We start from the raw sequence: 23,932 nt of genomic DNA on the forward strand, positions 1-23,932 counted from the left end.
CTGGTGACACGGGGGAAACCCCAGCCGCCGCCGTCAGGAAGGCCCTCCCTCCCCCCGCTCCCGCTGCGCCGCCGTCGGAGGGCGGCCGGCGAAGCCGGGCCGTGCCCCGGGATGGTGGCGGCGGGGCAAATCCGTCCCTCTCGCGCATCCCCACTCCACCACGCCCCCGAGATCCACCAGCCACCGCCGCCAGGATGCTCCCCCTCCGCCCGCCTCCGCTGCACCGCTGCCGCCGGCCTGGCTATGACACGCCACGGGATGGTGGCGGCGGGGAGATTTCGTCCCTCGCGTGCTTCCCCTGGCCCCGCGTCCCCGATCCAGTCGTGCTTCGCGAGCACCCTTCCTCCCAGCTGGTGCTCTCCCGCCGGTCGGGAGTCGGGCGCGGCGCACTTGGCTACGGCCTCTGCGTCCTCCCCTACAATCCGCCCACCCCCCACCTTTACGGCACGGCTAGCCCTGCTGTCGTCGACCATGGGTTGGGCGCAAGACCTGCAGCCGGTCGCGGGGACGTCTTTGCCTGCCTCCTCGCAGGCGGCCCTAAAGTGCGGAGGCGACGAGGCTATAGTGCTTGTGCAGTCACGGTGCTTCTCAAGGCGGGTGCTTGTTGGTGCTGCTCCGGCCCCGGCGACCTCGGGTCTGCGTCTCTCCAGTGCCCATGGCCACTGGTGTCCTCTGCCGGGCAGCTCTGCCCTCGGTGACCCAGCAGTTGCGTCCTTTCCAGCTCACTTGGCTCACTGACGTCGCGACGGCTATGGCCACGACAGCTCGGATCTGCGTCCCTCCAGTCCTAGCTTGCCGGCGTTGCTGATAGCCATCGCCCACCCTCCTCGTGGTTTGCTCCGCTGCCTACCCTGCTATGTACATTTCAAAGCCTCCCCTTTGGCTAGATCCAATGCTCGTGGGTCCGAAGGCAGTGCCACCCTCCGACGGCAGGTGCAGCCTTGCCAATTGCCTTCCGACATGGTGGCTTTGACTAGTGTTGGCTTCCTCATCTACGACTCCAGATTCGGCAGCTATGGGATCGCTCATCCTTCGGCCGGGGCTCCCACACCTATTCCTGTCTCCACACGCATCAATCTAGAATGATTCAAGTACACATAGGGGGCGTTTGGTAGGATTCCTAACCAGGCTCCCGCAGTGCAAACAATGTGCGTTTCAATGCCAGTCTTGAACCAAAATATTGACTCGCACGATGTTTAAAGCAGCTCTCAGGCAAGACCGCAAAGGAACAATCGGATTGGTCGTTTCTAGCGAGTCATGCCAAGTCAAGCACAAAAGTGGGCCATCGAATGGATGTGATGGGCCTGGATGTAAGAGACGATGCTGACAGTACACATGTTGCAGCTCGCTTGGGTCTGGGGCATCAACCATGTTCTGGTTTGATTGTTGGGCAAGCGAGTAAGCGACTGCCGTTCGTAGCTCGCTTCCCGAAACTAATATCCATTTGCGTGTTGCCCTATATTTCTGTCCTGGCTACCATCCTTGAACTTGGGAGCCTCACCTTTCAGCGTGCCTTCGGTCCTTCCCAGTAGGCGGCCTGGGAGGATCTTCTTGAGGAGTGTTGCTCTCCACTCTCCCTCCCTTGAACCTGACCAGGTATCCTGGGACCTTAAGAATAGTGACAGGTTCCCCACTAGGTCGTTGTACCATGCCATTACTGCTCTGCCTAGGCCGGAGCCCCTCTCGCAGGTATGGTCTGTTAGGCTCCCCCTCAATATTAGGATCTTCCAGTGGCAATGGATCCGTGGTCGCATTCCTACAGGAGTGGAGGTCCTAAAGCGGCATGGCCTCGGGGATGGCTGTTTACTGTTGTGCGGCACCGAAAAAGATTCCCAGCAACATATTCTTCATTTCTTCTCATATGTTTCAGCTCAATTCCTTTGGGGTTGTTTCAGGGAAGTTATCGGTAGTGGGTGGTGTCACACAAACTGACTTGTTTGGGGAATTACTCGCGAGATCTGTGGCCACCCGCCATATTAGATGGTTGGGCATCAGTGTTCTCGCATGGACGCTATGGATGATTCGCCACAACCAGGTTATTAGGCATTCCCTTTTGCGGCGTTCCTGTGATGCTATATATAAAATGTGTGGGATTTTGCAGCCGTGGAAGCCGCTTAGCCGCGACTAGGATCATATCGCCATTGATGCTCTTACTTCACGACTCAGATCTTTGGCTCTCCACTTGGCACTACCGCTACCTTCTCCTCCTCCGGGTCCTGACTAGTTTATTGGCGGCTTGTTTTCCCTGTTTCTTCTTCTTTTAGGGCTTGTTGAGCTGGTGCCCTCAACATAACCCTACTTGCCTCTTTGGACTTATGGTGATCTCTTTCTTACTTTTTCTTCTTCTTGTTTATCTCTCTTTAACATGTTGCTTCTCCTCGATGTTGTTGTTGGTGTGGTGCTTTATATATAAAACAGGACAAAAGCATAGCAAAAGGGTAGCATGCGGTCGTTGGGAATCGAACCCGCGACTGCCTACTCATGCGCGCTCGCTGCTAGCCAATATGACCAAAGTGATCTGGCGACAAATATACATCACATCACTTAAAGAATTAATGGCAGTATTAGACATAACACTATTTGAAAACAAATCCCGAATAATTTCCCAAAATTTGAGTAATTGTTTGAACTTATTAACATTTTTTGAAAAATCCGAACAATTTTCTGAAATCACGAACAAATTCTAAAATTCCCGAACTTTTTTCGACTTTGTTAACAAATATTGAAAAGAGGAACAATTTTTTAAAGCACGAAACTTTTTTGAAACGGAGAAGAAATTTTGAAATCCTGATAAATTTTGAAATGCAAAGATTTTTTGAATACATGATTTTTTAAACCAAAATAATTTTGAATCTTCAAACAACTTTTTAAGAACATTTTTTGGAAAGGGAAGCAAAATTTGAATATTTGAACTTTTTTTGAAATTTATATTTTTCAAGAAAAGAAGAAAGGGAAATAGATAAACAAAAAAAGGAAAAACAAAAAAAGAAGAAAGGGGACAAAGAAAGAGAAGCAGAAAAAATAAAAAATAAAACTAGGAAAAACAAAAAACAGAAAGAGAAAACCTGAAAACCAGAAAAACTTGTCCAGGAACCTTCTGGAAGGATCGAAAACTGGAAAATGATTGCACGAAAAAAGCTAACTGGGCCGGGCCATGTACCATTGAACGAATGCGATAAGTCGAAAACTTGCCGCAGTTGTCTCAGAAAAAAAAACATTGCCGCAGAATGTGGCAAATACGGGCAATTCCTAAACGGCGCCCGTTGCGCCCGTTTCTTCTATTTCGACAAACGGGCGCACACCCTCTCTCCGCGATGGGCCGGCCCCTTTTCATGTTTTTTCGTTTTCTGAACTTGCTGCAAAAAAAGGGCATGAGGGGGAATCGAACCCGCGCCGCGGGGTTCTTACAGGACGCGCTAACCTTAACAGCCAAGCCACCTTCTGCGATTATCTAATTCCTCTTTCCTCTTTACTTCTCACGTATTTTTCTTTTTTCTTTTTTTCTGTTGTTCTTTCTTTTTTCCTTTTCTTTTTCTTTTTCTTTTTCTGTCTTTTCCAAATCGACGAACTTTTTTTCAATTTTATAAACTTTTTTTTGAATTCGATGAAGTTTTCTTCAAAATCGATGAACTTTTCTCACCAAATTCCATGAACTTTTTTCAAAATTGATGAACTTTTTTTCAAATTCAATGAACTTTTTTTGAAAACCAGTGAACTTTTTAAAATTTGATGAACTATTTTCGAATTGGATGAACTATTTTCAATATCCAAAATACGTTCATATTTTTCGAAATTAGTTTGACTTTTCAGAAAATGTTTTTCGAAATTCCAAATTTTGTTCATGTTTCAAAAATAGTTCTGAATTCCAATTTTTTGTTAACCGTATTGAAGAAAAATGTTCACCATACATTGAAAAAATGTTCAGTGTGTATAAAATAATGTTCATCATGTATAGAAATTTTGTTCAGCATGCATTCAAAAGGAGTTCATCGTATTTAAAAAAAAGTTCTACGTGTATTTGAATATTGTTCACCATACATTGAAAAAATGTTCAGTGTGTATAAAAAATGTTCATCGTGTAGAGAAATTTTGTTCAGCATGTATTCAAAAAAAGTTCAGCGTATTTTAGAAAAATGTTCTGTGTTTCTTTGAATAATGTTCACCCTAGACTAAGAAAATGTTCAATGTGTATTCAGAACTATTTTTGAATACGCGGACTTTTTTTGCATGCTCAAGAACTCCATCCGTAACATTTGAACATATTTTCAATAATTGAACTGTATAAATGCCAGTGTATTGTGCAATAAATAGCGCGTCTATTTTCTGTTTATTTAAACTTTCGCGGTGTAAATATCTATTAGCAGTTAGCTAGTGCAGTGACTAGCCTCACTGTGTGGAAGCGGGAGGGCGCGAGGTCGAATCCCGGTCGGGAGGTATTTTTGGCTGCTGCGGGCGCCAGATCCCTTGCGCGCCCTATAGGAGGTCCCGGTTTCCTAGTACAACACCGTCAAGTTTAGTGGAAAGCCGGATTTTTCCAGCGCGGAGACCAGGTTGTAAGCTCATTTGAATCACGGGGCCGCAGGCCAGATTAGTGGCCCATGAGTTTTCGAATCGGAAAATGGGCGAGACAGGGAACGGTTTTGGCCACGTTAATGTAAGTGGAGCATGTTTTCCTAAAAAAATAAAGGGAAACGTTTTACGCGCCGGCCGAAATTTCGGCCGGTCGCACCATCGCGCTTGTTGATCACATGCAATCCAGCGGCCCGCGTCGATCACATGCAAGTTTGACCAATCACCCACTCAACCTCCTCAGCCTACGTGCGCCTGAGGAGGTATTTTTGGCTGCTGCGGGCGCCAGATCCCTTGCGCGCCCTATAGGAGGTCCCGGTTTCCTAGTACAACACCGTCAAGTTTAGTGGAAAGCCGGATTTTTCCAGCGCGGAGACCAGGTTGTAAGCTCATTTGAATCACGGGGCCGCAGGCCAGATTAGTGGCCCATGAGTTTTCGAATCGGAAAATGGGCGAGACAGGGAACGGTTTTGGCCACGTTAATGTAAGTGGAGCATGTTTTCCTAAAAAAATAAAGGGAAACGTTTTACGCGCCGGCCGAAATTTCGGCCGGTCGCACCATCGCGCTTGTTGATCACATGCAATCCAGCGGCCCGCGTCGATTACATGCAAGTTTGACCAATCACCCACTCAACCTCCTCAGCCTACGTGCGCCTGGGCCCACCGCAGCCCCTTCCTATTTCCTTTTTTCTTTGGTTATCTTCTTCCTCTCGCTCCTTCCTTCTTCTCTTTCCTACAGACAAGCATGGGAGACGACCATTGCTACTACACGGCGGTCTCTACCGCATGGTGAGATGCTGCAACCGGTACGCAGCGGAGCTGGAACCGCACACCCGCAGAGTTGCAACCGTGAGCCGAAGAAGTACTGCCCTTTTGCTGGGACCGGCACCGTATTTTTGCTACAACCGGTGTCGCATTTTGCTACAACCAACCAAATTTTTTGCTGGAACCAACTATTGAAACTTCGTTGTTGTTTTTTGTTTTTGCTGGAACCGTCGTTTGATTTTGCTACTACTTACGACTTCATTTGCTACTACCGGCGACGACTTTTTTCTTCGCTAAATCATTCATGAAAGATTATGCAACCCGACGGCGAGCGACTATGTTTATTTATGCTACAAACGACACAACTTTTTGCTACCACCAGCAACGATTTTTGTTACCACCATACGCAGATGTGATTAGCATCATTTTTTATTTTTTGCTACAACTGCGTCATTCTGTTTTGCTGCAACCGGCAATCAGAAAGCTACAATCGCTTAGAGTTTTTGCTACGATGGCGACCGAGTGGCGGCACCGGCGACTTTCTTTTGCTCGAACTGTAATGTTTTTTTGCTACAATCGGCTGACTTTTTTCCTGCAACCGGCAACCAGAGGGGTAGTACAGTTTTTTTGCGAGCTCGTTGTCAGAGGTGCTGCGGCCGCTGGCCATGGCCGCCGGAGCTGTGGCCGCCACGACTGGAGCTGCGACCACCGTCATGTGGAGCTGCGACCGCCGTCAGGTGGAGCTGCAACCATGGGGACAGGCTACGGCATGCGTGGAGCCGGTGAGAAATATAGTAGACGACGGCAGCGAACTGCGGCGACCGGCGGCGAGGGCGACGACCGGCAGCGGGGGCAGCAGTAGAGGAGGAGAAGACGCAGGAGAGGAGGAAGCATCGTTGGGCAGTGCTTCAAGGCCTCGCATCCATGGCGGCGCGATAGGGCTATTTTCTCATAGAAGAAGACGCTGGAGAGGGGGAAGGAAATCGTGCGGCTGCAAACAAACAAATCCTACGCTGCTGGTGCGACCGGCCGAAAGTTTTGGGCCGGTGCGCCGGCGCAGAGTACTCGCCAAAAATAAAAGTGGAACATGTTTTCACTTAAAGTAAACCTAAAACTTCGTTCGTGCTAGCCATTAGTTTGGACCCCCGGATTGTTATCGTTAGTGGAAACCCTCCCGTTCTAATCTGGTGTTCATGCATCCAACAAGTTGATCATATCTTAATTAATCATCAGCCGTGAGCTATATAAGCGAGCAGAGGACGGCAGAGCAGAGCACTGCGTTGCAACTTGCAAGCAACCGATCCCAGTTGTTCTGAAGAAGCATTAGCTGCGAAATGAGGAGCCGCCTCTTCCACTATGCCTCGTTACTCATGCTGTGCTTCCTCTCCCGAAGCTCGGCGGCTATGGCTGCTCCTCGTCTCCCCGTGCGAGCGGTGAACCTCGGCGGGTGGCTGGTGACGGAGGGCTGGATCCTGCCGTCCCTCTTCGACGGCATCCCCAACAACGATCTCCTGGTAAATCAACGTCGTAGCTTTGCATATGGCTCTGTGTTTTTGGTTCTTGACCGATCAGCACGCCGACGTACCTACAGGACGGCACGCAGCTGCAGTTCAAGTCGGTAACGCAGAACGCCTACGTGGCCGCGGAGAATGGCGGCGGCGCGGGGCTGGTGGCGAACCGGCCGCAGGCGTCTGGCTGGGAGACCTTCAAGCTGTGGCGGATCAACCAGGTGACATTCAATTTCAAAGTGTTCGGCAACCAGTTCGTGGGCGTCAAGAGCGACGGCTCGCTGGTCGCGACGGCGGCGGCGCCGGGGCGGTCCGAGACGTTCCGATTGGTACGCAGCCCCGGCGACCAGTACAGGATGCGGATCATGGCGCCCAACGGGCTCTTCTTGCAGGTAACGATAATAGTACGAAATACCGCATATATTGGTCAGCACTTCACTACTCGTACTACGGAAAATATAGTAAGCTAGTTGTTTAACACAGATCTCAAAGCTATATTTGAGGATAAAGATAAAAGTGTTCATGAGACAAGCTCTAAAAATCCACGTCCTTCATACTACTATGTTTGCCAACTGGGCAACAAGTGCGTTCAAAACAGATACTCCATTATTCAACATGAGCCTCCAATGTTGACTAGCTTTTCTAGGGATTTTGACTAGCGCAAACAATAAGTAATTATAAGAAAATCTCATTTTCTTTCATGTTCCAAACTATATTAGTCACATTCCGTTGACGGCGTGCAGGCAAACAAAGATGCCTCGCTGACGGCCGATTATGGCCAGCGCACCAGCTGGGGCGACGACGACCCGTCGGTGTTCGTGGTGACTAGAGTGACGGGGCTACAAGGGGAGTACCAGATCTGCAACGGCTATGGGACGACAAAGGCTACACCTATTCTCAGGGTAAATACATTGAGCATCACTGCTCCACTTGCGGACCCCTGTTTTAATTCAGAGCTATATATAGTGAGCAACACTTGTACATTATGCTTATCATGCATCACGTGGAGATCACTGTCCTCAGTGGTTTCCCTCGTCATTTTCCTCTTGTTTATTAGTATATCTTTGTCCACTTGCACAAGGAAACGAGAAAGGGTAGTGCCGATCTTTGTGCAGCGAATAACTTAATCGGGTACAACTTGTTTGAAATCATTGCATAAAAAACAACTGAAAATGTAATTTATTCAAATGAAAAAAGATACACCAAGTTTTTGGTGTTCACGATATAGTAATATTATCTAACTGATTGTGTGTTATCATCATCATCATCATTAGTATTATTATTATTGCGAGAAGTGTGCTTTTCTTGTCTTGACAAGGTAGATACTTATAGTTGGTAGATTTTATAACTTAGCTAGAAATAGGTACCATTGTTCTCCCTCTGGAAGTTAGGAATACGTATCATTCTTGGCACCTCAATTTTGTGGAATGTTGCATGTTTGGCAGAACCATTGGAGCACATATATAGTGGAAGCTGACTTCAGGTTCATCTCCGAAAGCGGGCTGACCGCAGTGAGAATACCAGTGGGATGGTGGATTGCTAACGACCCCAGACCTCCAGCACCTTACGTTGGAGGTTCACTTAAAACCTTGGACAAGGCATTCAAATGGGCAGAGTAAGTAACCTTTAGAAACTTGTAATATAATTTTGCTAAATGTATGAAATCAAAGATCGGCTCAACTATCGGAATATTTAGGCCAGGGGCTGACCTTGGCATCATCTTGAGCAAACTAAAGCTTCCGTTATCTAATTAACTTTTGGCCTACGTTTGATCCTCCTTTTTATTCTTTTTTTTGAAACATTCCGCTTTGTAAATGCTCAATTTGTTTGCATGAACAGGAAGTACAATCTAGGCGTCATCATTGACCTACATGCAGCTCCTGGGTCGCAAAATCCCTTTGAGCACAGCTCCTCCAAGGATGGCTCACAGGACTGGGGCACCACCGACACTAACATCGCACAAACTGTGCAAGTGGTAGATTTCCTCGCATCCAGGTACGCCAAAAGCCCAAGCCTCCTCGCAGTTGAGCTAATGAACGAGCCGTTGGCGCCCGGCGTATCCCTGGAGAGCCTAAAAACGTACTACCGCGACGGGTACAATGCCGTCAGGAAGCACTCATCGGATGCCTACGTGATCATGTCCAACCGGCTGTCATCCCCGGACCCAACAGAGTTCCTCGGGCTCGCTGGCGGGTTACCCGGATCTGTCATTGATGTGCATTACTACGCGTTGTTCAACAACATGTTTGATACTTTCACCGTGCAACAAAATATTGATTTCATCAAGACCAACTACTCAAGCGATCTTAGCATTGTCACGAGGGAAAATGGTCCCCTCACCTTTGTAGGTAACTGTAACTATTCCCTTTTGGTTTTAGAATCCCCATTCTTCGGGACTTTAATAAAAATATCTCATGTGACATGTTTTCCGTAGGAGAATGGGTCGCTGAGTGGAAGGTGCCTAATGCAGCGAAGCAAGAGTTCCAAATGTTTGCAAATGCACAGATGGATGTGTATGAGAGGGCAACGTTTGGATGGGCCTATTGGACTCTCAAGAATGTGAACAACCACTGGAGTATGGAGTGGATGATCAACAATGGATACATCTCCTTGAAAAACTAGGATATGTTCTATGTGTCATTACTCATGACTCTTCAAATAAATTTGTAACGACAAATGAAATAAATTTCTAGAACAATGAATACATCTATCGAAAAATGATTCCATTCGAATAAATTAGTAGTCTTTGGCCATTTGCAACACATGTATCCTGTGTTGAAATATATACACCACTTTTCTCCATAAGTTTAGGCTTGGGTGAACTATTTGATGCATGTAATTCAATATGGGTCCAGAGTCTAAGAAACTAGGTGATTTCTCCGCGCTTTGCTGCGGGATTTCAAAGATTAATGTTGGATAAAATTTGTATGAATGAAATGACCTAAATCAAAAGCTATTCTTTCGGAAGCAATTGTGTGTGAACAAAGAGTATGCATGTACGTTGGACCATTGGGGATGGAACAGTTAAATTTGGGGCATGCATGTGCTACAAAATAGTTGTAATGGATAATGACGTGGCACATTTGGTGATGTGGAGAGATGCATGTTGAGAGAATTAGAGTCAGTGGGGATCAACTATTTAGATTTTATAGATTCCAGCATTATGCTTAACAGTCTCTAGTTGTAGGTCATGAAAGTTGTGTGAACTAGAAAATCTCGATCAGAATGGAAATCAATACACACATACGCACGAACTAGGGGAGGGAGGAGGTCTTTGAGTAACCTCCAAAAGCAAATTTCTTGAAAAAAAATAAAATTATTGGTAAGATATATGGTGTTGGCAAAAGGCATATCTATTAGCACTCACAATTCTCTCATCTTGATCCCTCTCTCTGTTTTTGTCACTCTAACAAGAATAGAGGAAGAACTCTGAATTTTTGTGCAGCACCCTGAATGTTGCTTTTCTTTCTTCATGTTATTTCTCAACAGAAAGCAAACATGATGTAGAGCTAGCTCGATCTCCTACTGGATCGTGCAATCCCACAATCGAGAACAAGTCTAATAGGCCTACAAACGATCCTCGGGTTCGTACAAGTCACGTCCTAAAGCGGTACCAACAGACAGTCTGAATAACGCGAACTAACTGATCACTGCCATGTCGACTAAATAGCGCTGCCATGGCAACGAAATTAGACTGCCGCTGTCATGCTAGTTTATTTGTCAACATACCCCCCCCCTAAGATCTCAACCATCCCAAGTGAAGCATGATCCCTTGGAGATAGGACCACTCATGCGATCATACGTTTTCATCATATATAATTTCACTGCACAGCAATACTACTTGCCCCTCTTTCTTTTCATAGAATGAATGCACTCATATGCCGCAATCACATTATCCATGATAAGTCTCCCCGGTACAAAGTACTTTGTTCCTCAACACTGATCTAATCAAGAATCTTACAAAATGGGCTAGCCAAAATCTTGGAACATAGCTTGTATATAACATTGCATAAAGAAATATGCTTGTATTGGGTGATATTCTTTGGGTGTTTTATCTTCTGAATCAAGATAATTTTTTTTAACATATTCAACAAATGGTCGTCGTTTAGATAATCTAGAACCGCGTTTGTAACACCATCTTTGATCAAATCCCAATGGTGATGATAGAATCCATCGTTGAGTCTGTCGGTTTGTAAGAACCTACATATGAGTTGTGAGAAACAACTCTTTGAAAGTTCGGACAGGAACTGAACACGTCCAACAATCCTAAGTCATGGATGAGATATGTGGATGAACTGTAGATGAACACAAAGAACTACCCAGGTTTGGGCCACCTTCTCGGTGTAATACCCTACTCCTGCCTTGTTTGTATTCAATGGAGAGAGCTACAATGTGTCTATTACAAGATGAAAAGCTTGAACCCTTGTGAGGTTTCGGTCTCCCCTCTTTATAGTGCAGGGAGAGGCCTTGCCGGTGGCTCTGATTGGCAGAATATACATTGGGGTAGGCTAGCACAATCTATAATTTAGTGGCATGGTCGCCCATGGCATGCTTGTACGTGTGACGATAACGTCCTTATGGGGCAGCGCATTACCCTATGAATACCTCGCTTCCCCCTTTGGTATTCGTTGGGCGGTGATGAGGTACCACCACTGTAGCAGTCTAAGAAGTAGGTGAATATTACTGTAATCACCATGTATAGCTTGAGCCGCATGGGTCTTGCCAGAGCCCATGTGCAAGGGCTAGCCATTTGCCCTCTGTCTCCATCCAGATGCAAGTTGCAGTGTCGCGGGGTACGGACTCCCTACGCCCTTAAGGAGAGAAGACTCATTCCCCTGCAAGGGCAAGCGGCATGTCGTTGTGGCATCCCGGGAAGTCCCCGTGAAGGGCTTCCAGGAAACGGTCCACCCTTTACTTGTGACATGTCTCCTGACGAACCAGGCCAGGGTCCAATGGATGTATCGAGGTCTCTGACGATATTCCCCTGGATGGAGTAACATCGATGTCCTCGACGCCAAGGCTCTTCTTACCGGGTTAGTAATGCCCTAGTTTTATTGACGCTGACAGTAGCCCCCGGTCCCGTTACTCGTCTTGGTGATTGCAGGGATCGAGATGGGGGACGGGGGCCATGTCGTTCCAGAGCCTTGACGCGTGGCGACTGGCCACCCATGACGGGACCAAACGATGGAGACTTTTTGCGTTGTATTGAAGGATGGCTTGAGGGGCGCTTTTGTCAGACCACGAGAGTGCCTCAATTCCCGCCCATGTTCGCGGCGCGTTCTTGAAAACCGGGGAGCATGGGCAGTTAACACCGAGAGGCGGGCGGTTTCCCTTGCGTCTGCCCCTTGATTTATAAGGGAGGGTTGTCGGGGCGATGCTAGCTCGTTCCGTTGCTCTCACCCCTCAGCCATTCTCTCCGCCATCTCCCAAGCTCTTCTCCTTTTCCTCGCATCTACCCCCATCCGGGATCTTTCTCCATGGAGTCGCGTAGACCCATACCTTCTGTAGATAAAGGGAAAAGGGCAAGGCGGAGGAGGTGTCGCTGCCGCCGGAGCCGGCCTTGCACGAGTTGGATTTTGTGGATACCGATAGCGCGAAGACGCTTCGCTTTTTGGTTAGCGGCCGCGGTTGCGAGTGGGGGCACACGAAGCTGTGGCCGGTGGGAGGCCAGGAAGCATATGAGGACGCGGTTCCCATCTTTGTCAACTTGCTCCCCGCCGGTCTGGTCCTGTGACGCCCCCAACCCAATCGTACACTAATCATAGACGCAGATGTGCACGATCAAGATAAGAGACTCACGGGAAGATATCACAACACAACTGTAGACATAAATCTCTAGTCCTAATGGATGAGTTGGTTGAATAGTATCCACGGTTTATTTTCGTCCCACCACTTTCGTCTGGGATTTTTTCGTCTGGTTTTTTTCGTCTCCCCTCCCACCACCACTCTTCACGTTGGTTTATTTTTCTCTCCATTTTTTTAGCAAAGCAGCACTTTTCTAACGTACAAAAAATCACGGACTAAATTTTCCCAATTTATCCAAATCAACCGATCTCTCTTATTAATGAAAAATTATTTTAGGAAACAAATAACGGATTTTCTAGAAACAAATAACGGGTTTTCTGAACCTTTCCTAATTTCACCCTTTGCTTGATCTGGATCCAGAGGATTGATTGCTTCTCGCTCCGTCTCTTGTGTCGGTCATAGAGAGGGAAGAGCGTGACGATGGTGCTAGCGCAGACACAGAGGAAGAGGTGGTTGTGGCGCTGCCCGGTAGAGATGTGGTCGGTGCGCGCGGGTCAGAGGACGGAAGAGCTCATGTCCATTATCATCCACTCTATGTTCCGCGGTGGTCGCGCTCCATCCGGCGTTTGCCCTCCATCCACTCTTTCCTCCATCATGGTAAGTCTCCCACCGCATGTGCTCCTGTCCACCCCTATCGTAGTGTATTCAGCTTTTTATTCAGATTTTGTGATAGGGGCGGTGGCCATCGGATTTGCGGGCGATGCGACTAGAGGATGTAATCAAGCAGATGGCTAGAGTGGAATCGAAGAGGACCTCACGGCGAGTCTGTAGAGGCGCTCACCAGGATCAGGGAGGCTCTGCAGTGGCCGAATCAGTCGGAGGCGATCGTCGGGCAGAGGGGCGAAGTCGTGGTCGATGGCGTCGTCTCGGCGCTCTCTGCTCGAATCCTTGTGCGGAGAGACGCTGCAAGGCCTGTCGAAGCTTCTGTACACGAAGGCGCGGGGATTCTTCGCCGGTGGCCACGCGGACAATCAACGGCGGCTAGGGCTGTGCGCTCGGGCAAGCTCGAAACCGAGCGCTAGAAGAGAGGGAGAGAGCTCCAGAGCGATGGGAAAGTGAGAGGGGGTTCAGGGCATCTCCCAGGCGAGCTGATGGGGATGAGGACGCGGGAGACAACGCTAAGCAAGAGGTGGCTGCAGGATGAGCGCGCGCTCGACAGGCCTCTTCCTACTGGCAGAGATTCAAGACGACCTGGCCGTGGGATGGCTGGGCCTCAGGTAGGTTTTCGTTTTTTTTTTCTGTTTTTATTTATTTGCCACTGTTATAAATTCAAAACTGAAATCAAACCAGTGCCAAATCTTCTGTGAATTATCTCTACTAACTAAACATCACACAGATTTTTTTGACACAATTCAAAACATGACACAAATGGTTGTGGATATAGGTGATTGCTCACAACTTTTGTCTAGGGTGATACGGCGTTAGGTTATTGCTCCCTAAATTGCAGTCTTTGGCCAAGGGGAATCCAAGACTTGTCCAAGGTTCGTGATGGTCAAGGGAAATGTTTACTCTTCAAAAAGAGTAGCGTCCTATCAGAAATGAGCTTTAGCTCACACTTACGAAGTCGTTCAGTTATTACTTTACGTATTTTTTTCAAAAAGGGGGGACTTTCCGGCCTCTGCATCAGATCGATGCATACGACCAACTTTATAGATAAGCAAAAAGGTTCAACAAGGTCTTAAAGTCTCCAACAAAAGTAAAGGAAAGCTCACAAAGAGCCAAAAGGCCAATAACAAAACTAGCCAAAAAAAGCCACAACCGGCTGGCATAAGAGAGATAGGTAAACTAATTGCCTATCCTATTACATGACCGCCATCCAAACCGGTTGAAGATATCTTGTGCTACCATCTCCCACCGGATAGATCCAGTAACCAAACGCTCCATGGCCTCCGTCGGAGTGAGTAGCGACCACATACGGATCAACACCGTGGCTCGGAATATAACCTGCAAAAAATGAATATTTGTTGATATGTTAAAAACCAAATCATTTCTGCAGTTCCATACTGCCCATAATAAAGCACATACTCCTACGCGAATGTGTCTTGCTGTTTCGGACTCTATCCCGTTAAGCCACGTTCCAAATAACGTGCTGACAGAACTCGGAGGAGTAATATTAAAGGCAATATGGACCGTCCGCCATAAAACTTTTGCCAACGGGCAATCAAGAAAAAGGTGTTTGATGGTTTCATCCCGATCACAGAAACTACACCTAGTAGGTCCTGTCCAGTTACGCTTTACCAAATTGTCCTTGGTTAAGATGACTTGTTTATGTACAAACCACATAAACACTTTGATTTTTAAAGAAACTTTGACAGCCCAAACATATTTGGAACTAGGAATAGAGCTTGAATTGATAACATCAAAATACATTGATTTAACTGTAAACTCTCCAGACCTAGTAAGCTTGCAGCGTAACTTGTCGGGTTGTTGAGATAGCTGAACCTCCATCAGTCTACTCACTAGATGGAGCCATTCTTCTCAACGATTACCGGCTAGCGTCCTCCTGAACTGAATATTAAGGGGAATGGATTGAAGTACCGTTGCAACGAAAGCATCACGTCGTTGAACAATACGATACAGAGACGGATATTGAAGTGCAAGGGGAGTCTCTCCGAGCCAAGTATCCTCCCAGAATCGTGTGGTAGCACCATTACCGATAATAAACTTTGTCCTATTAAAAAGGCTAATTTGACTCTCACAAGCCCTTTCCAAAAAGGTGAGTCAGTCGGCCTCGCTGTCACCTGGGACAAAGTTTTGGAGTGAAGATACTTGCTATGAAGGATCTGTGCCCAAGTGGCATCAGTCTCGAGAGACAACTTCGACATCCACTTGCTGAGAAGACATCTGTTTTTGACCTCGAGGTTCTCAATGCCAAGACCCCCTTGGTCTTTCGGTCGACAGATAATATCCCACTTGGCGAGTCTATACTTTCTTTTAAGTTCATCGCTCTGCCAGAAGAATCGGGATCGATAGAAGTCCAGTCTTTTCCTAACTCCAACTGGGACTTCGAAGAACGACAAGAGAAACATAGGCATACTCATGAGAACCGAATTAACCAGAATTAATCGGCCTCCGTAAGACATGAGCTTGCCCTTCCAGCAACTCAGTTTCTTTTCAAAGCGATCCTCGATACACTTCCATTCTCTGTTTGTCAGCTTACGATGGTGAATTGGTATACCTAAATACGTAAAAGGTAAAGTCCCCAATTCGCACCCAAACAATTGCCTATAAGCCTCTTGTTCCTCATTGGCTCTTTCAAAACAGAACAATTCGCTTTTGTGAAAGTTAATCTTTAACCCGGTCAATTGTTCAAATAAGCATAACACCAGCTTCATATTTCTCGCTTTTGCCAAGTCATGCTCCATAAAGATGATCGTATCATCGGCGTACTGTAGGATAGACACACCTCCATCAACTAGATGAGGCACTAATCCACCCACCTGACCAGCCTCCTTAGCCCTTCCTATCAGAATTGCTAACATATCAACTACAATGTTGAACAAAATAGGAGACATTGGATCCCCTTGTCTTAGGCCCTTATGTGTCTGGAAATAATGACCTATGTCATCATTCACTTTAATTCCAACACTCCCTTTTTGCGTGAATGATTCTACCTGGCGCCGTCAGGCTTCTTCAAAACCTTTCATACGCAAGGCCTGTTGAAGGAATGACCATTTGACTTTATCGTACGCTTTCTCGAAATCCACCTTAAAAACAACTCCATCTAGTTTTTTCGTGTGAATTTCATGGAGCGTTTCATGAAGGACCACAACCCCTTCTAGGATGTTTCTGTCTGGCATGAAAGCAGTTTGGAAATGCTGCACCACAGAATGCGCAATCTGCGTGAGCCTATTAGTCCCAACCTTGATCATAACAAATATTTCCACCGAAAACATGGTCTCATATTGATAATGCAAATGGTACTATACAAAGTCATATCCATTTTCCCCAAGATCACAGGTTGTATCCTCCTTAGCATGCAACAAGGCAATGATGATTTCTAATTTCAGTTATCTATGCTTGTAGCCATTGGTTGTATTAAGAAGGCATTTGCAACTCTCCTTCTTGATGGAAATAATTAGTGTCGCCCGCTGGAGCATATGGAATTGTCATCCCTCTTGCAAGTGTTCTGTTTCAATCTGTACATACCTGTAGAAGTATCAATTAGAAGAAACTGAATAAACTACATAGTTGGAAAGACACTAACTAGAAAGAAAACATGTATGTTTCAAAATCGCAGGTATACTAATTTGGAGAGGACATATGAAGATGTTGTTTTCATTTCTTCTAATTATGGAATGGTACTGTATGGAAAAGTCATCTTTCCAGTATTTTTGTTTTGAAATATCCTCTTATTTGTTATTGTACTTTCAGTCCTATTAAGTAGCTGCACGTGATCGACATGCTTATTATTACTATTGTTGTCTTCGTGTCTCTCACAAATCACAGGTTGCAATTTTGAGTACCTTCTCAAAGTATGCTACTGAATCTATCTATTGTAAGTCTGCAACCTAACATCTTGCTTCGGCCTACTACATGTACAATGGTTTCATCAGGAATTTAACGGTGCACACCCTATCCGTATGTTTTATTTCTTGGTGATAAGAAGGTAATGGAACGGAATAGGAGGTATTTCCAAGTCAAACAATCACGCGAGGGAGTGGTAAAACAAGGATGGACGCATGGCATGGTGAACTGCTTGCTTGAGGTATTAGACAATACTGTTGCATTTCGCAATGGCATGGCTCGTTGTATTGTTTTTCTTAAATTGAAGAAGCATGCCGCTTCCTCGAGTAGGGACGACTGCCACCATTGATGGAAGGATTGCCACATAGGCATGGAAGCCTTGAAACAGGTAACAGAAAAAAAGGAAACTTGTCTAGCTCCACAATTGCTTCTATGTACATCTATAAATGTGTGCATTCAACTTAACTGTTGATGTACGTGTAATTTTTTTGTCAATACTGGTGGGAGATCATGTTATGATAATTTTGTGCAACACTCAATTTGCGTTCTTCTGTTTTCTAGAGAAAATATGAACTCATGTGTTTTGGTCGTTTTATAAAGCCGTGATGATTGCATAGTGGTGTACTTTTTGTACATATCAGATCCTACAATGTATATGCATGGAGCATTGACTCTTTATTTTCCGCTTCGTTTGCTTTCTTATGGGTACACTTCGTATGCTGAGGCAATGCTAATTAGCTTTATGATTCATACAGTCCAAGGAATAGTCTGAATCATGATGAAATGTTGTGCTTTATGGTACAAGAAAAACTTACTATTTGCCTCCTAATGAAATGTTGTGCTTTATGGTATAGGGAAAACTACTTTCAGATGTTGAAGAACTTCGAGAGCATCCGTACTCACCAAAAACCATATCAAAATTATTCAGTACATCATCTCAGTATGGAATGTCATCTTAAAAGATGGAACTATATCTTTTTTGGACGACAGTATAGGGGAACTAGAACATGCGGAAGCGGCCGTGAACATAGATGCACAGTACTACAAGGAAGAAACAAAGGTGTACACAAGAAGGGAGATCTCACCCAGGTCTCCAAGCTATTGACCCGATATGAAGCGCGGGCAGCCGGGCTGGACTGGAGGTTTGTGCACTGGCGGAGCTAAAGCAAGGCTTAATGGGGCGTGGTTTGCCCAGCCCAAGGTATTTTGTACACTATGCATTTAGTCCTAGGCCTTTAAATAATAGCCCATAAGATATTTTCTTTTGGTTGGCCCGCCAGCTTTGGGCTGCAGGGTCCGCCACTGGGTTTGTGAATAACCTGTAAAACTTATTGATTTTAATTCGCTTGGTATAGGTCATTGGGTGTACTAGCAGTCTATAGAGAGCTTGTTCTAAGGATATACTCTCTCCATCCTCGAAAGAGTGTACTTCCAACTTTGTTGGAAAGTCAAACTTTTTTTATGTTTGACCGTATTTATACAACAATACACTTACATTTATGCCATCAAAGTAGTAACATTAGATTCCCGATAAAATATATTTTCATCATATACCTATTTGGTTTCACAAACATTGATATATTTTTGCACAAACTCAGTCAAACTTTGAGATAATTTGATTTTCCAATAAAGTTGAAAGTACACTCTTTGAAGGACGAAGGGAGTAATTTTTTGATTGAGTCTGATGTAAGGTAAATAATAAAAATACAATAGTACTACTAATGACAGTCTCGGTGTTGGGAAGTTTTTTTAATCGATATTTACTCGAGGCAGCTATTTCTACCGTTGAATAATTGCAATTTAGCTATGTGACACTGATGAATTATAGAAAGTTTACAACCTATACTCTTGGGGCAAAGGTTTTGGGATCAGATATGGAAAATGTGGGTCAAATGTTCAGAGGACAAAATGTAATTTAGGAAATAGTTTGTGGATGTGTGGTGAGTTTTATTTCATTGCGACATATTTCAGCTATGAGAGAAATGCCATTTTTCGAGGAACCGACACGAGCTCAGCCTTTGCATTGCATTAATAAGAAGAGAATTAACCAGTTTATAAGGAATACTTGTAGGCATTAATAGGAAGAGAATTGGTCAGTTTATAAGGAATACTGGACGAAAACCGATACAATGAAACACACAACAGCCTTGGGACTACGTACCCAAACAAGCCGGCTTCCTTGTCACCCAAATGACCAGAGTTACTACCCTACCACACGACCTGGAGCTGCCACTCCGGCTTAGAAACCTCAACAACTCACACATGCCACACGAGCCGACGACTCTACCGCCCACGAGACTAGATCCGACACTCACATCACAGAGGTGCTCTAGGGAGCCATTGTTTGACTTCCCCGCCGTCCCCGAGCTCGCACTCCACACGAGCCGACGACTCTGTCACCCACAGACCAGATCTGACACCCCACAACACAAAGGTGCTCTTCGGAGCCGCCACTCCAACTTCCCCGACGGCCCACGCGACTAGATTCGACACTCCACACCTGTTGGGGATATTACTACTGGGTATAAACCGGCCAGGAGAGGCCGGGTTATCCCCATAATGAGTTATTATGTTTCAAGCCCATGAAGACAAAGACGGTGGCACTTCATGGGGGCCCAAAGCCCAAAGGCGGATTAAGGCCTGTAGACATAAACCGACATTGATATGTAAACTTGTGCTGTAAGATAGAAAGAGTAGAGACCGGGTCGGACACATTTATGAACCGGCCTCGGGATCCTGTAAACCGACGGGCGTCAACCCATGTATATAAGGGGATGACCCGGCGGCGGTTTAGGGAGAACAAACAACAACTCGAGAGCCAGGCATAGCGAATTCGCTCCCTGGTCATCGAAACCCTAGCAATTCCACAACAACTGGACTAGGCCTTTACCTTCACCGCAAGGGGCCGAACCAGTATAAACTCTCTATGTCCTTTGTCCGCTTTAACCCCTTTAAGCTAACCCGTCGCGATGGATCCACGACTAAGTCCTTTCCCTAGGACATCTGCCGTGACAAAACCACGACAGTTGGCGCCCACCGTGGGGCTATTGCACGATGGTTTCGAGTTCTTAGAGGGTAGTTTCAAAGGACTCAAGGGATATGCTGTGGGCCGGATGACCAAGAGTCGTCGCGGCAAACTCTACATCGAAGACGCAGGCTGGGGCCCCGAGGCCGGCTCAGTTGAGTACGGGTACCGGGTCCCCTTCGGCGGCATTCACGTGTTCATCGGCAAGATTGGCGAACCGGGCCCTGAGCCGGACATCTGCACCGACATCATCGAAACGGCTCAGTGTGCAAGATCTGCCTGGGTTAAGCCTGCCATGAAGCGTGCCTTCGTGGGAGTCATCCACGGAGTGGAATCTGAGGATAGATCGGAACATGATGGCGAAACCGTCGTTTACTCCGGGGACAAGTCATCTACTGGAGAAACCGAGTCATTGTACCAGCTTCAGGATGGCCGGTTTGGGGGCTGTTCCAATGGCGACAGTATTCTGGACCCCTTTGATCCACCAAGCCGAGTTGCGATCTTCATGGCCGGTACACAGTCAGCGCCACAATCTTCGACCACCGCGGCGATGATCTCCGGTTCAACGCCGGCGACGGCAGCTGGGGCAGGAGGCCCCGCACCACCACCGGCTCAGGCTTTGTCCGATTTATTTGACACCTTGGCAGCACTGCTAGCCGCTGAGGTCAACCCGGCAGATCAGGAGCGGCACAATGCGGAGGTGGCGAAGGTAAAGGATCAAATAGCCCAAGCCAAAGCGGACCTGGCCGCCGAAAACGCCAGGATGACGGCGAAGCAGGCCAAGTTAGATGCACAGGCTTATCGGCTTATGTTGGATCAAAACGCATCGAATGATGTCATGAGAAGGAGGTACCGATCTCACCTGCCTCCGGTTTACGAAGCCAGGAATCTCTTCAACTCGCCAGGAGCAGGAACCAGCAACCAGCCAGTGGTAAACCGGGTCGAGGCACCTGGAACGGGGACGCCGGTTCAGCCACGCACAATGGACCCACCTCCTTAGAATATGCCATCCCAGCATGTGCCCACACCTCCGGGTCATTACTCCAACCCCTTGGATAACATAGTCGCGGCCACTTCATGATTGGCAGCCCTCCCAGTCGATGGTGAGTCCCCTATAGCGGTGGAGACGCGACGAGCTAGGGAGCTCCTTCAGCTAGCTTTGACTCAGCAGCAGGCTTATTCGTACAATCGCGAGAGGATTCATTCCACCCCCCGCCCAAGCCGGAGTTACAGCAGACATATTGATGAACCGGCTGTGTCTAGCAATGCGCGGAACCATAATCCGCCTCGAGGCCATAACCCGACAGGTGGCGGTGTTGATGCTCAGGATGTGGTGGACCGTGCCAGGGCACATCGGGAGGCTGAGTTAGCAGCACAGAATGCGGCCCGCCAGCTTACTCTGGTTCATCCAACAACTTCGGTGGAACTAGGGGTGACCTCCAGTTCTTTGGGGGTGCCATGTATCGTCCCAGCATTACGCAATGTACGGCTGCCCAAGGACTTCAAGGGCCCACGTAAAGTGCCGAATTACACTGCCGATTTATCCCCCGAGGCATGGGTTGAAAGTTATGAGATGGCGATGGAGATGCTAGACGTAGATGATGCGGCATGTGCTAAATACTTCACCATGATGTTGGAAGGGACGGCTCGCACTTGGCTGAAGAACTTGCCAGCTAACTCCATCGGATCATGGGCCGAGTTAAGAGCCCGGTTTATTCAGAATTTCAAAGACACGTGCAAGCAACCCATGTCAATTGTGGACTTAGCGGCCTGTGTCTAGGAGGAAGGAGAATCAACAACCCATTGGGTGCGCCGGGTTTCGGAAATTTTGCATTCATCAGATCGCATCAACGCTGATACAACAGTTTTAACGTTGGAAGGAAATTGCCGGTTTACACCTCTGAAGTTGAAGTTGGGGCGGCTCAAACGTCACTGCAATGACATGGGGACTCTTATGGCAGCCTTGGTGAAGTATGCCGACTCCGATAGTACCAAGGACCCTGAATCTGATGATGACAAGACAGGAAAGGGAAAGAAGGGCGGCAGCACCAAAGGGCAGCAGCATAACCCGACGGGTCATGGAAACAGCGGTAAGCGTAAGGCGGATAACACTTCAGATTTTGTGGCTAATACCAATGCGCAGGGTAATGGTCAGCGTCGTAAGGGTAAACCGCCCCCGCGTGGAGGAGAACCAAGTCCCAATCCGGAGCGCCTGAATTACCTGTTGAACCAGCCCTGCCCAAAGCACGGACCGTGGGACAAGCCAGCCACGCACCTCTGGAAGGATTGTTATATTATGCGGGAGTTCAAAAATTCAGATTTTTTCCGGAATGATCATGGACCGGCCGGCGGTTCAGGCCCCGGGTCTCATGGGCCGGGTTATGGTGGAAGCAGTTCCAGTTCAGGATTTCACGGTAATCAAAGCGGTCATGGCAATCAAGGCAACCAAGGTGGTTATAATCATCAGGGGAATCAACAGCAGCAGCAGCAGTCGGGTTACCAGAGCAACCCGAAGCAGTTGAACAGTGGGTAGTACCATGTCTTCACCACTAGCCTGTGTAAACGCGATCAGAAGCTTCATAAAAGGGCAGTGAACTCCGTTGAACCGGCGGTGCCCCGTTACTTACGCCGGTCTGAACAACCCATTGTGTGGAGTTGAGAGGATCATCCACCTCGGGTTGATAATCCGGGTCATCTGGCGTTGGTGGTGGCACCTCAGGTTGGGGGTTATAAGTTCACCAATGTACTCATGGATGGAGGGAGTAGTATCAATATACTTTATTATGAAACTTTCGTCACATGGGGTTAACAGATAAAAATCTTAGACCGTCCAACACCGTTTTCCATGGTGTGGTGCCTGGTAAATCGGTGTATCCAGTGGGTAAGATAGATCTAGAGGTTGCTTTTGGTGATGAGCATGATTCAAGATCAGAGACATTGACCTTTGAAGTGGTGAAAATCAAGAGCCCGTATCATGCCCTGTTTGGGCGGCCGGCTTATGCTAAGTTCATGGCAAGGCCCTGTTATGTCTATCTGCAGCTCAAAATGCCGGGTCATAAGGGGACCATCACGGTACATGGGATCCGTAAGATCGCCTTGGAATGTGAAGAAGGTGATGCGGCTTATGCTGAGTCGGTTTGTGCAATAGAGTAGTTGAAGTTTTACAAGGACAATGTTGATCCGGCAGATATGACCTTGAAGAGGCCAACTACAGAGCATGATCCGACCTTGAAGTTTAAATCGGCTGATGAGACTAAGCTGGTTGATTTTGTTCCTGGCGATTCATCCCAGCAGTTTAGCATCAGCGCTAACCTGGATCCGAAATAGGAAAGCGCGCTCATCGAGTTCATCCGTGAGAACCGGGACATCTTTGCGTGGAAGCCTTCTGACATGCCAGGTGTACCAAGGGAACTCGCTGAGCACACACTTAATGTTGATCCGAAGTTTAAACCGGTCAAGCAATTTCTTCGCCGGTTCAATGAAGAAAGACGCAAGGCTATTGGTGAGGAGATAGCCAGGCTCTTGGCAGCTGGGTTTATCATTGAAGTGTTTCATCCTGAGTGGTTGGCTAATCCGGTGCTGGTACTTAAGAAGAACGGCACTTGGCGTATGTGTGTGGACTACACAGATTTAAGCAAGGCTTGTCCAGTGGATCCTTTTTCCCTCCCTCGTATTGATCATATCATTGATGCTACGGCGGGTTGCGAGCGTTTAAGTTTTCTGGATGCTTATTCTGGCTACCATCAAATCAAAATGGCAGTTAAGGACCAGGAGAAGACAACTTTCATAACTC

General features: G+C 47.0%; 1 protein-coding gene and 1 long non-coding RNA gene across 3 annotated transcripts; both read left to right on the plus strand.

The window, feature by feature from the left end:
* Positions 1–6,578: 6,578 nt before the first annotated feature.
* On the plus strand, positions 6,579–9,546 carry LOC123124334 (probable glucan 1,3-beta-glucosidase A). Its single transcript, XM_044544967.1, has 6 exons — positions 6,579–6,848; positions 6,926–7,234; positions 7,586–7,744; positions 8,288–8,457; positions 8,682–9,190; positions 9,277–9,546. The coding sequence occupies exons 1-6, from the start codon at positions 6,669–6,671 to the stop codon at positions 9,462–9,464; spliced, it is 1,515 nt and encodes a 504-aa protein (XP_044400902.1). The 5' UTR covers positions 6,579–6,668; the 3' UTR covers positions 9,465–9,546.
* A 3,499-nt stretch (positions 9,547–13,045) lies between these two features.
* On the plus strand, positions 13,046–18,576 carry LOC123119450 (uncharacterized). Of its 2 annotated transcripts, none has more exons than XR_006458686.1 (7): positions 13,046–13,244; positions 13,321–13,864; positions 16,888–16,948; positions 17,097–17,145; positions 17,257–17,355; positions 17,445–17,502; positions 17,969–18,576. It is a non-coding gene; the product is annotated as an uncharacterized lncRNA (long non-coding RNA). The 2 variants fall into 2 exon arrangements; XR_006458687.1 differs by having other exon boundaries at positions 13,051–13,244; positions 13,309–13,864.
* The last annotated feature ends 5,356 nt before the right edge of the window (positions 18,577–23,932 follow it).

The sequence above is a fragment of the Triticum aestivum genome, chromosome 5D (assembly GCF_018294505.1).
Source record: "Triticum aestivum cultivar Chinese Spring chromosome 5D, IWGSC CS RefSeq v2.1, whole genome shotgun sequence".
Lineage (NCBI taxonomy): Eukaryota > Viridiplantae > Streptophyta > Magnoliopsida > Poales > Poaceae > Triticum > Triticum aestivum.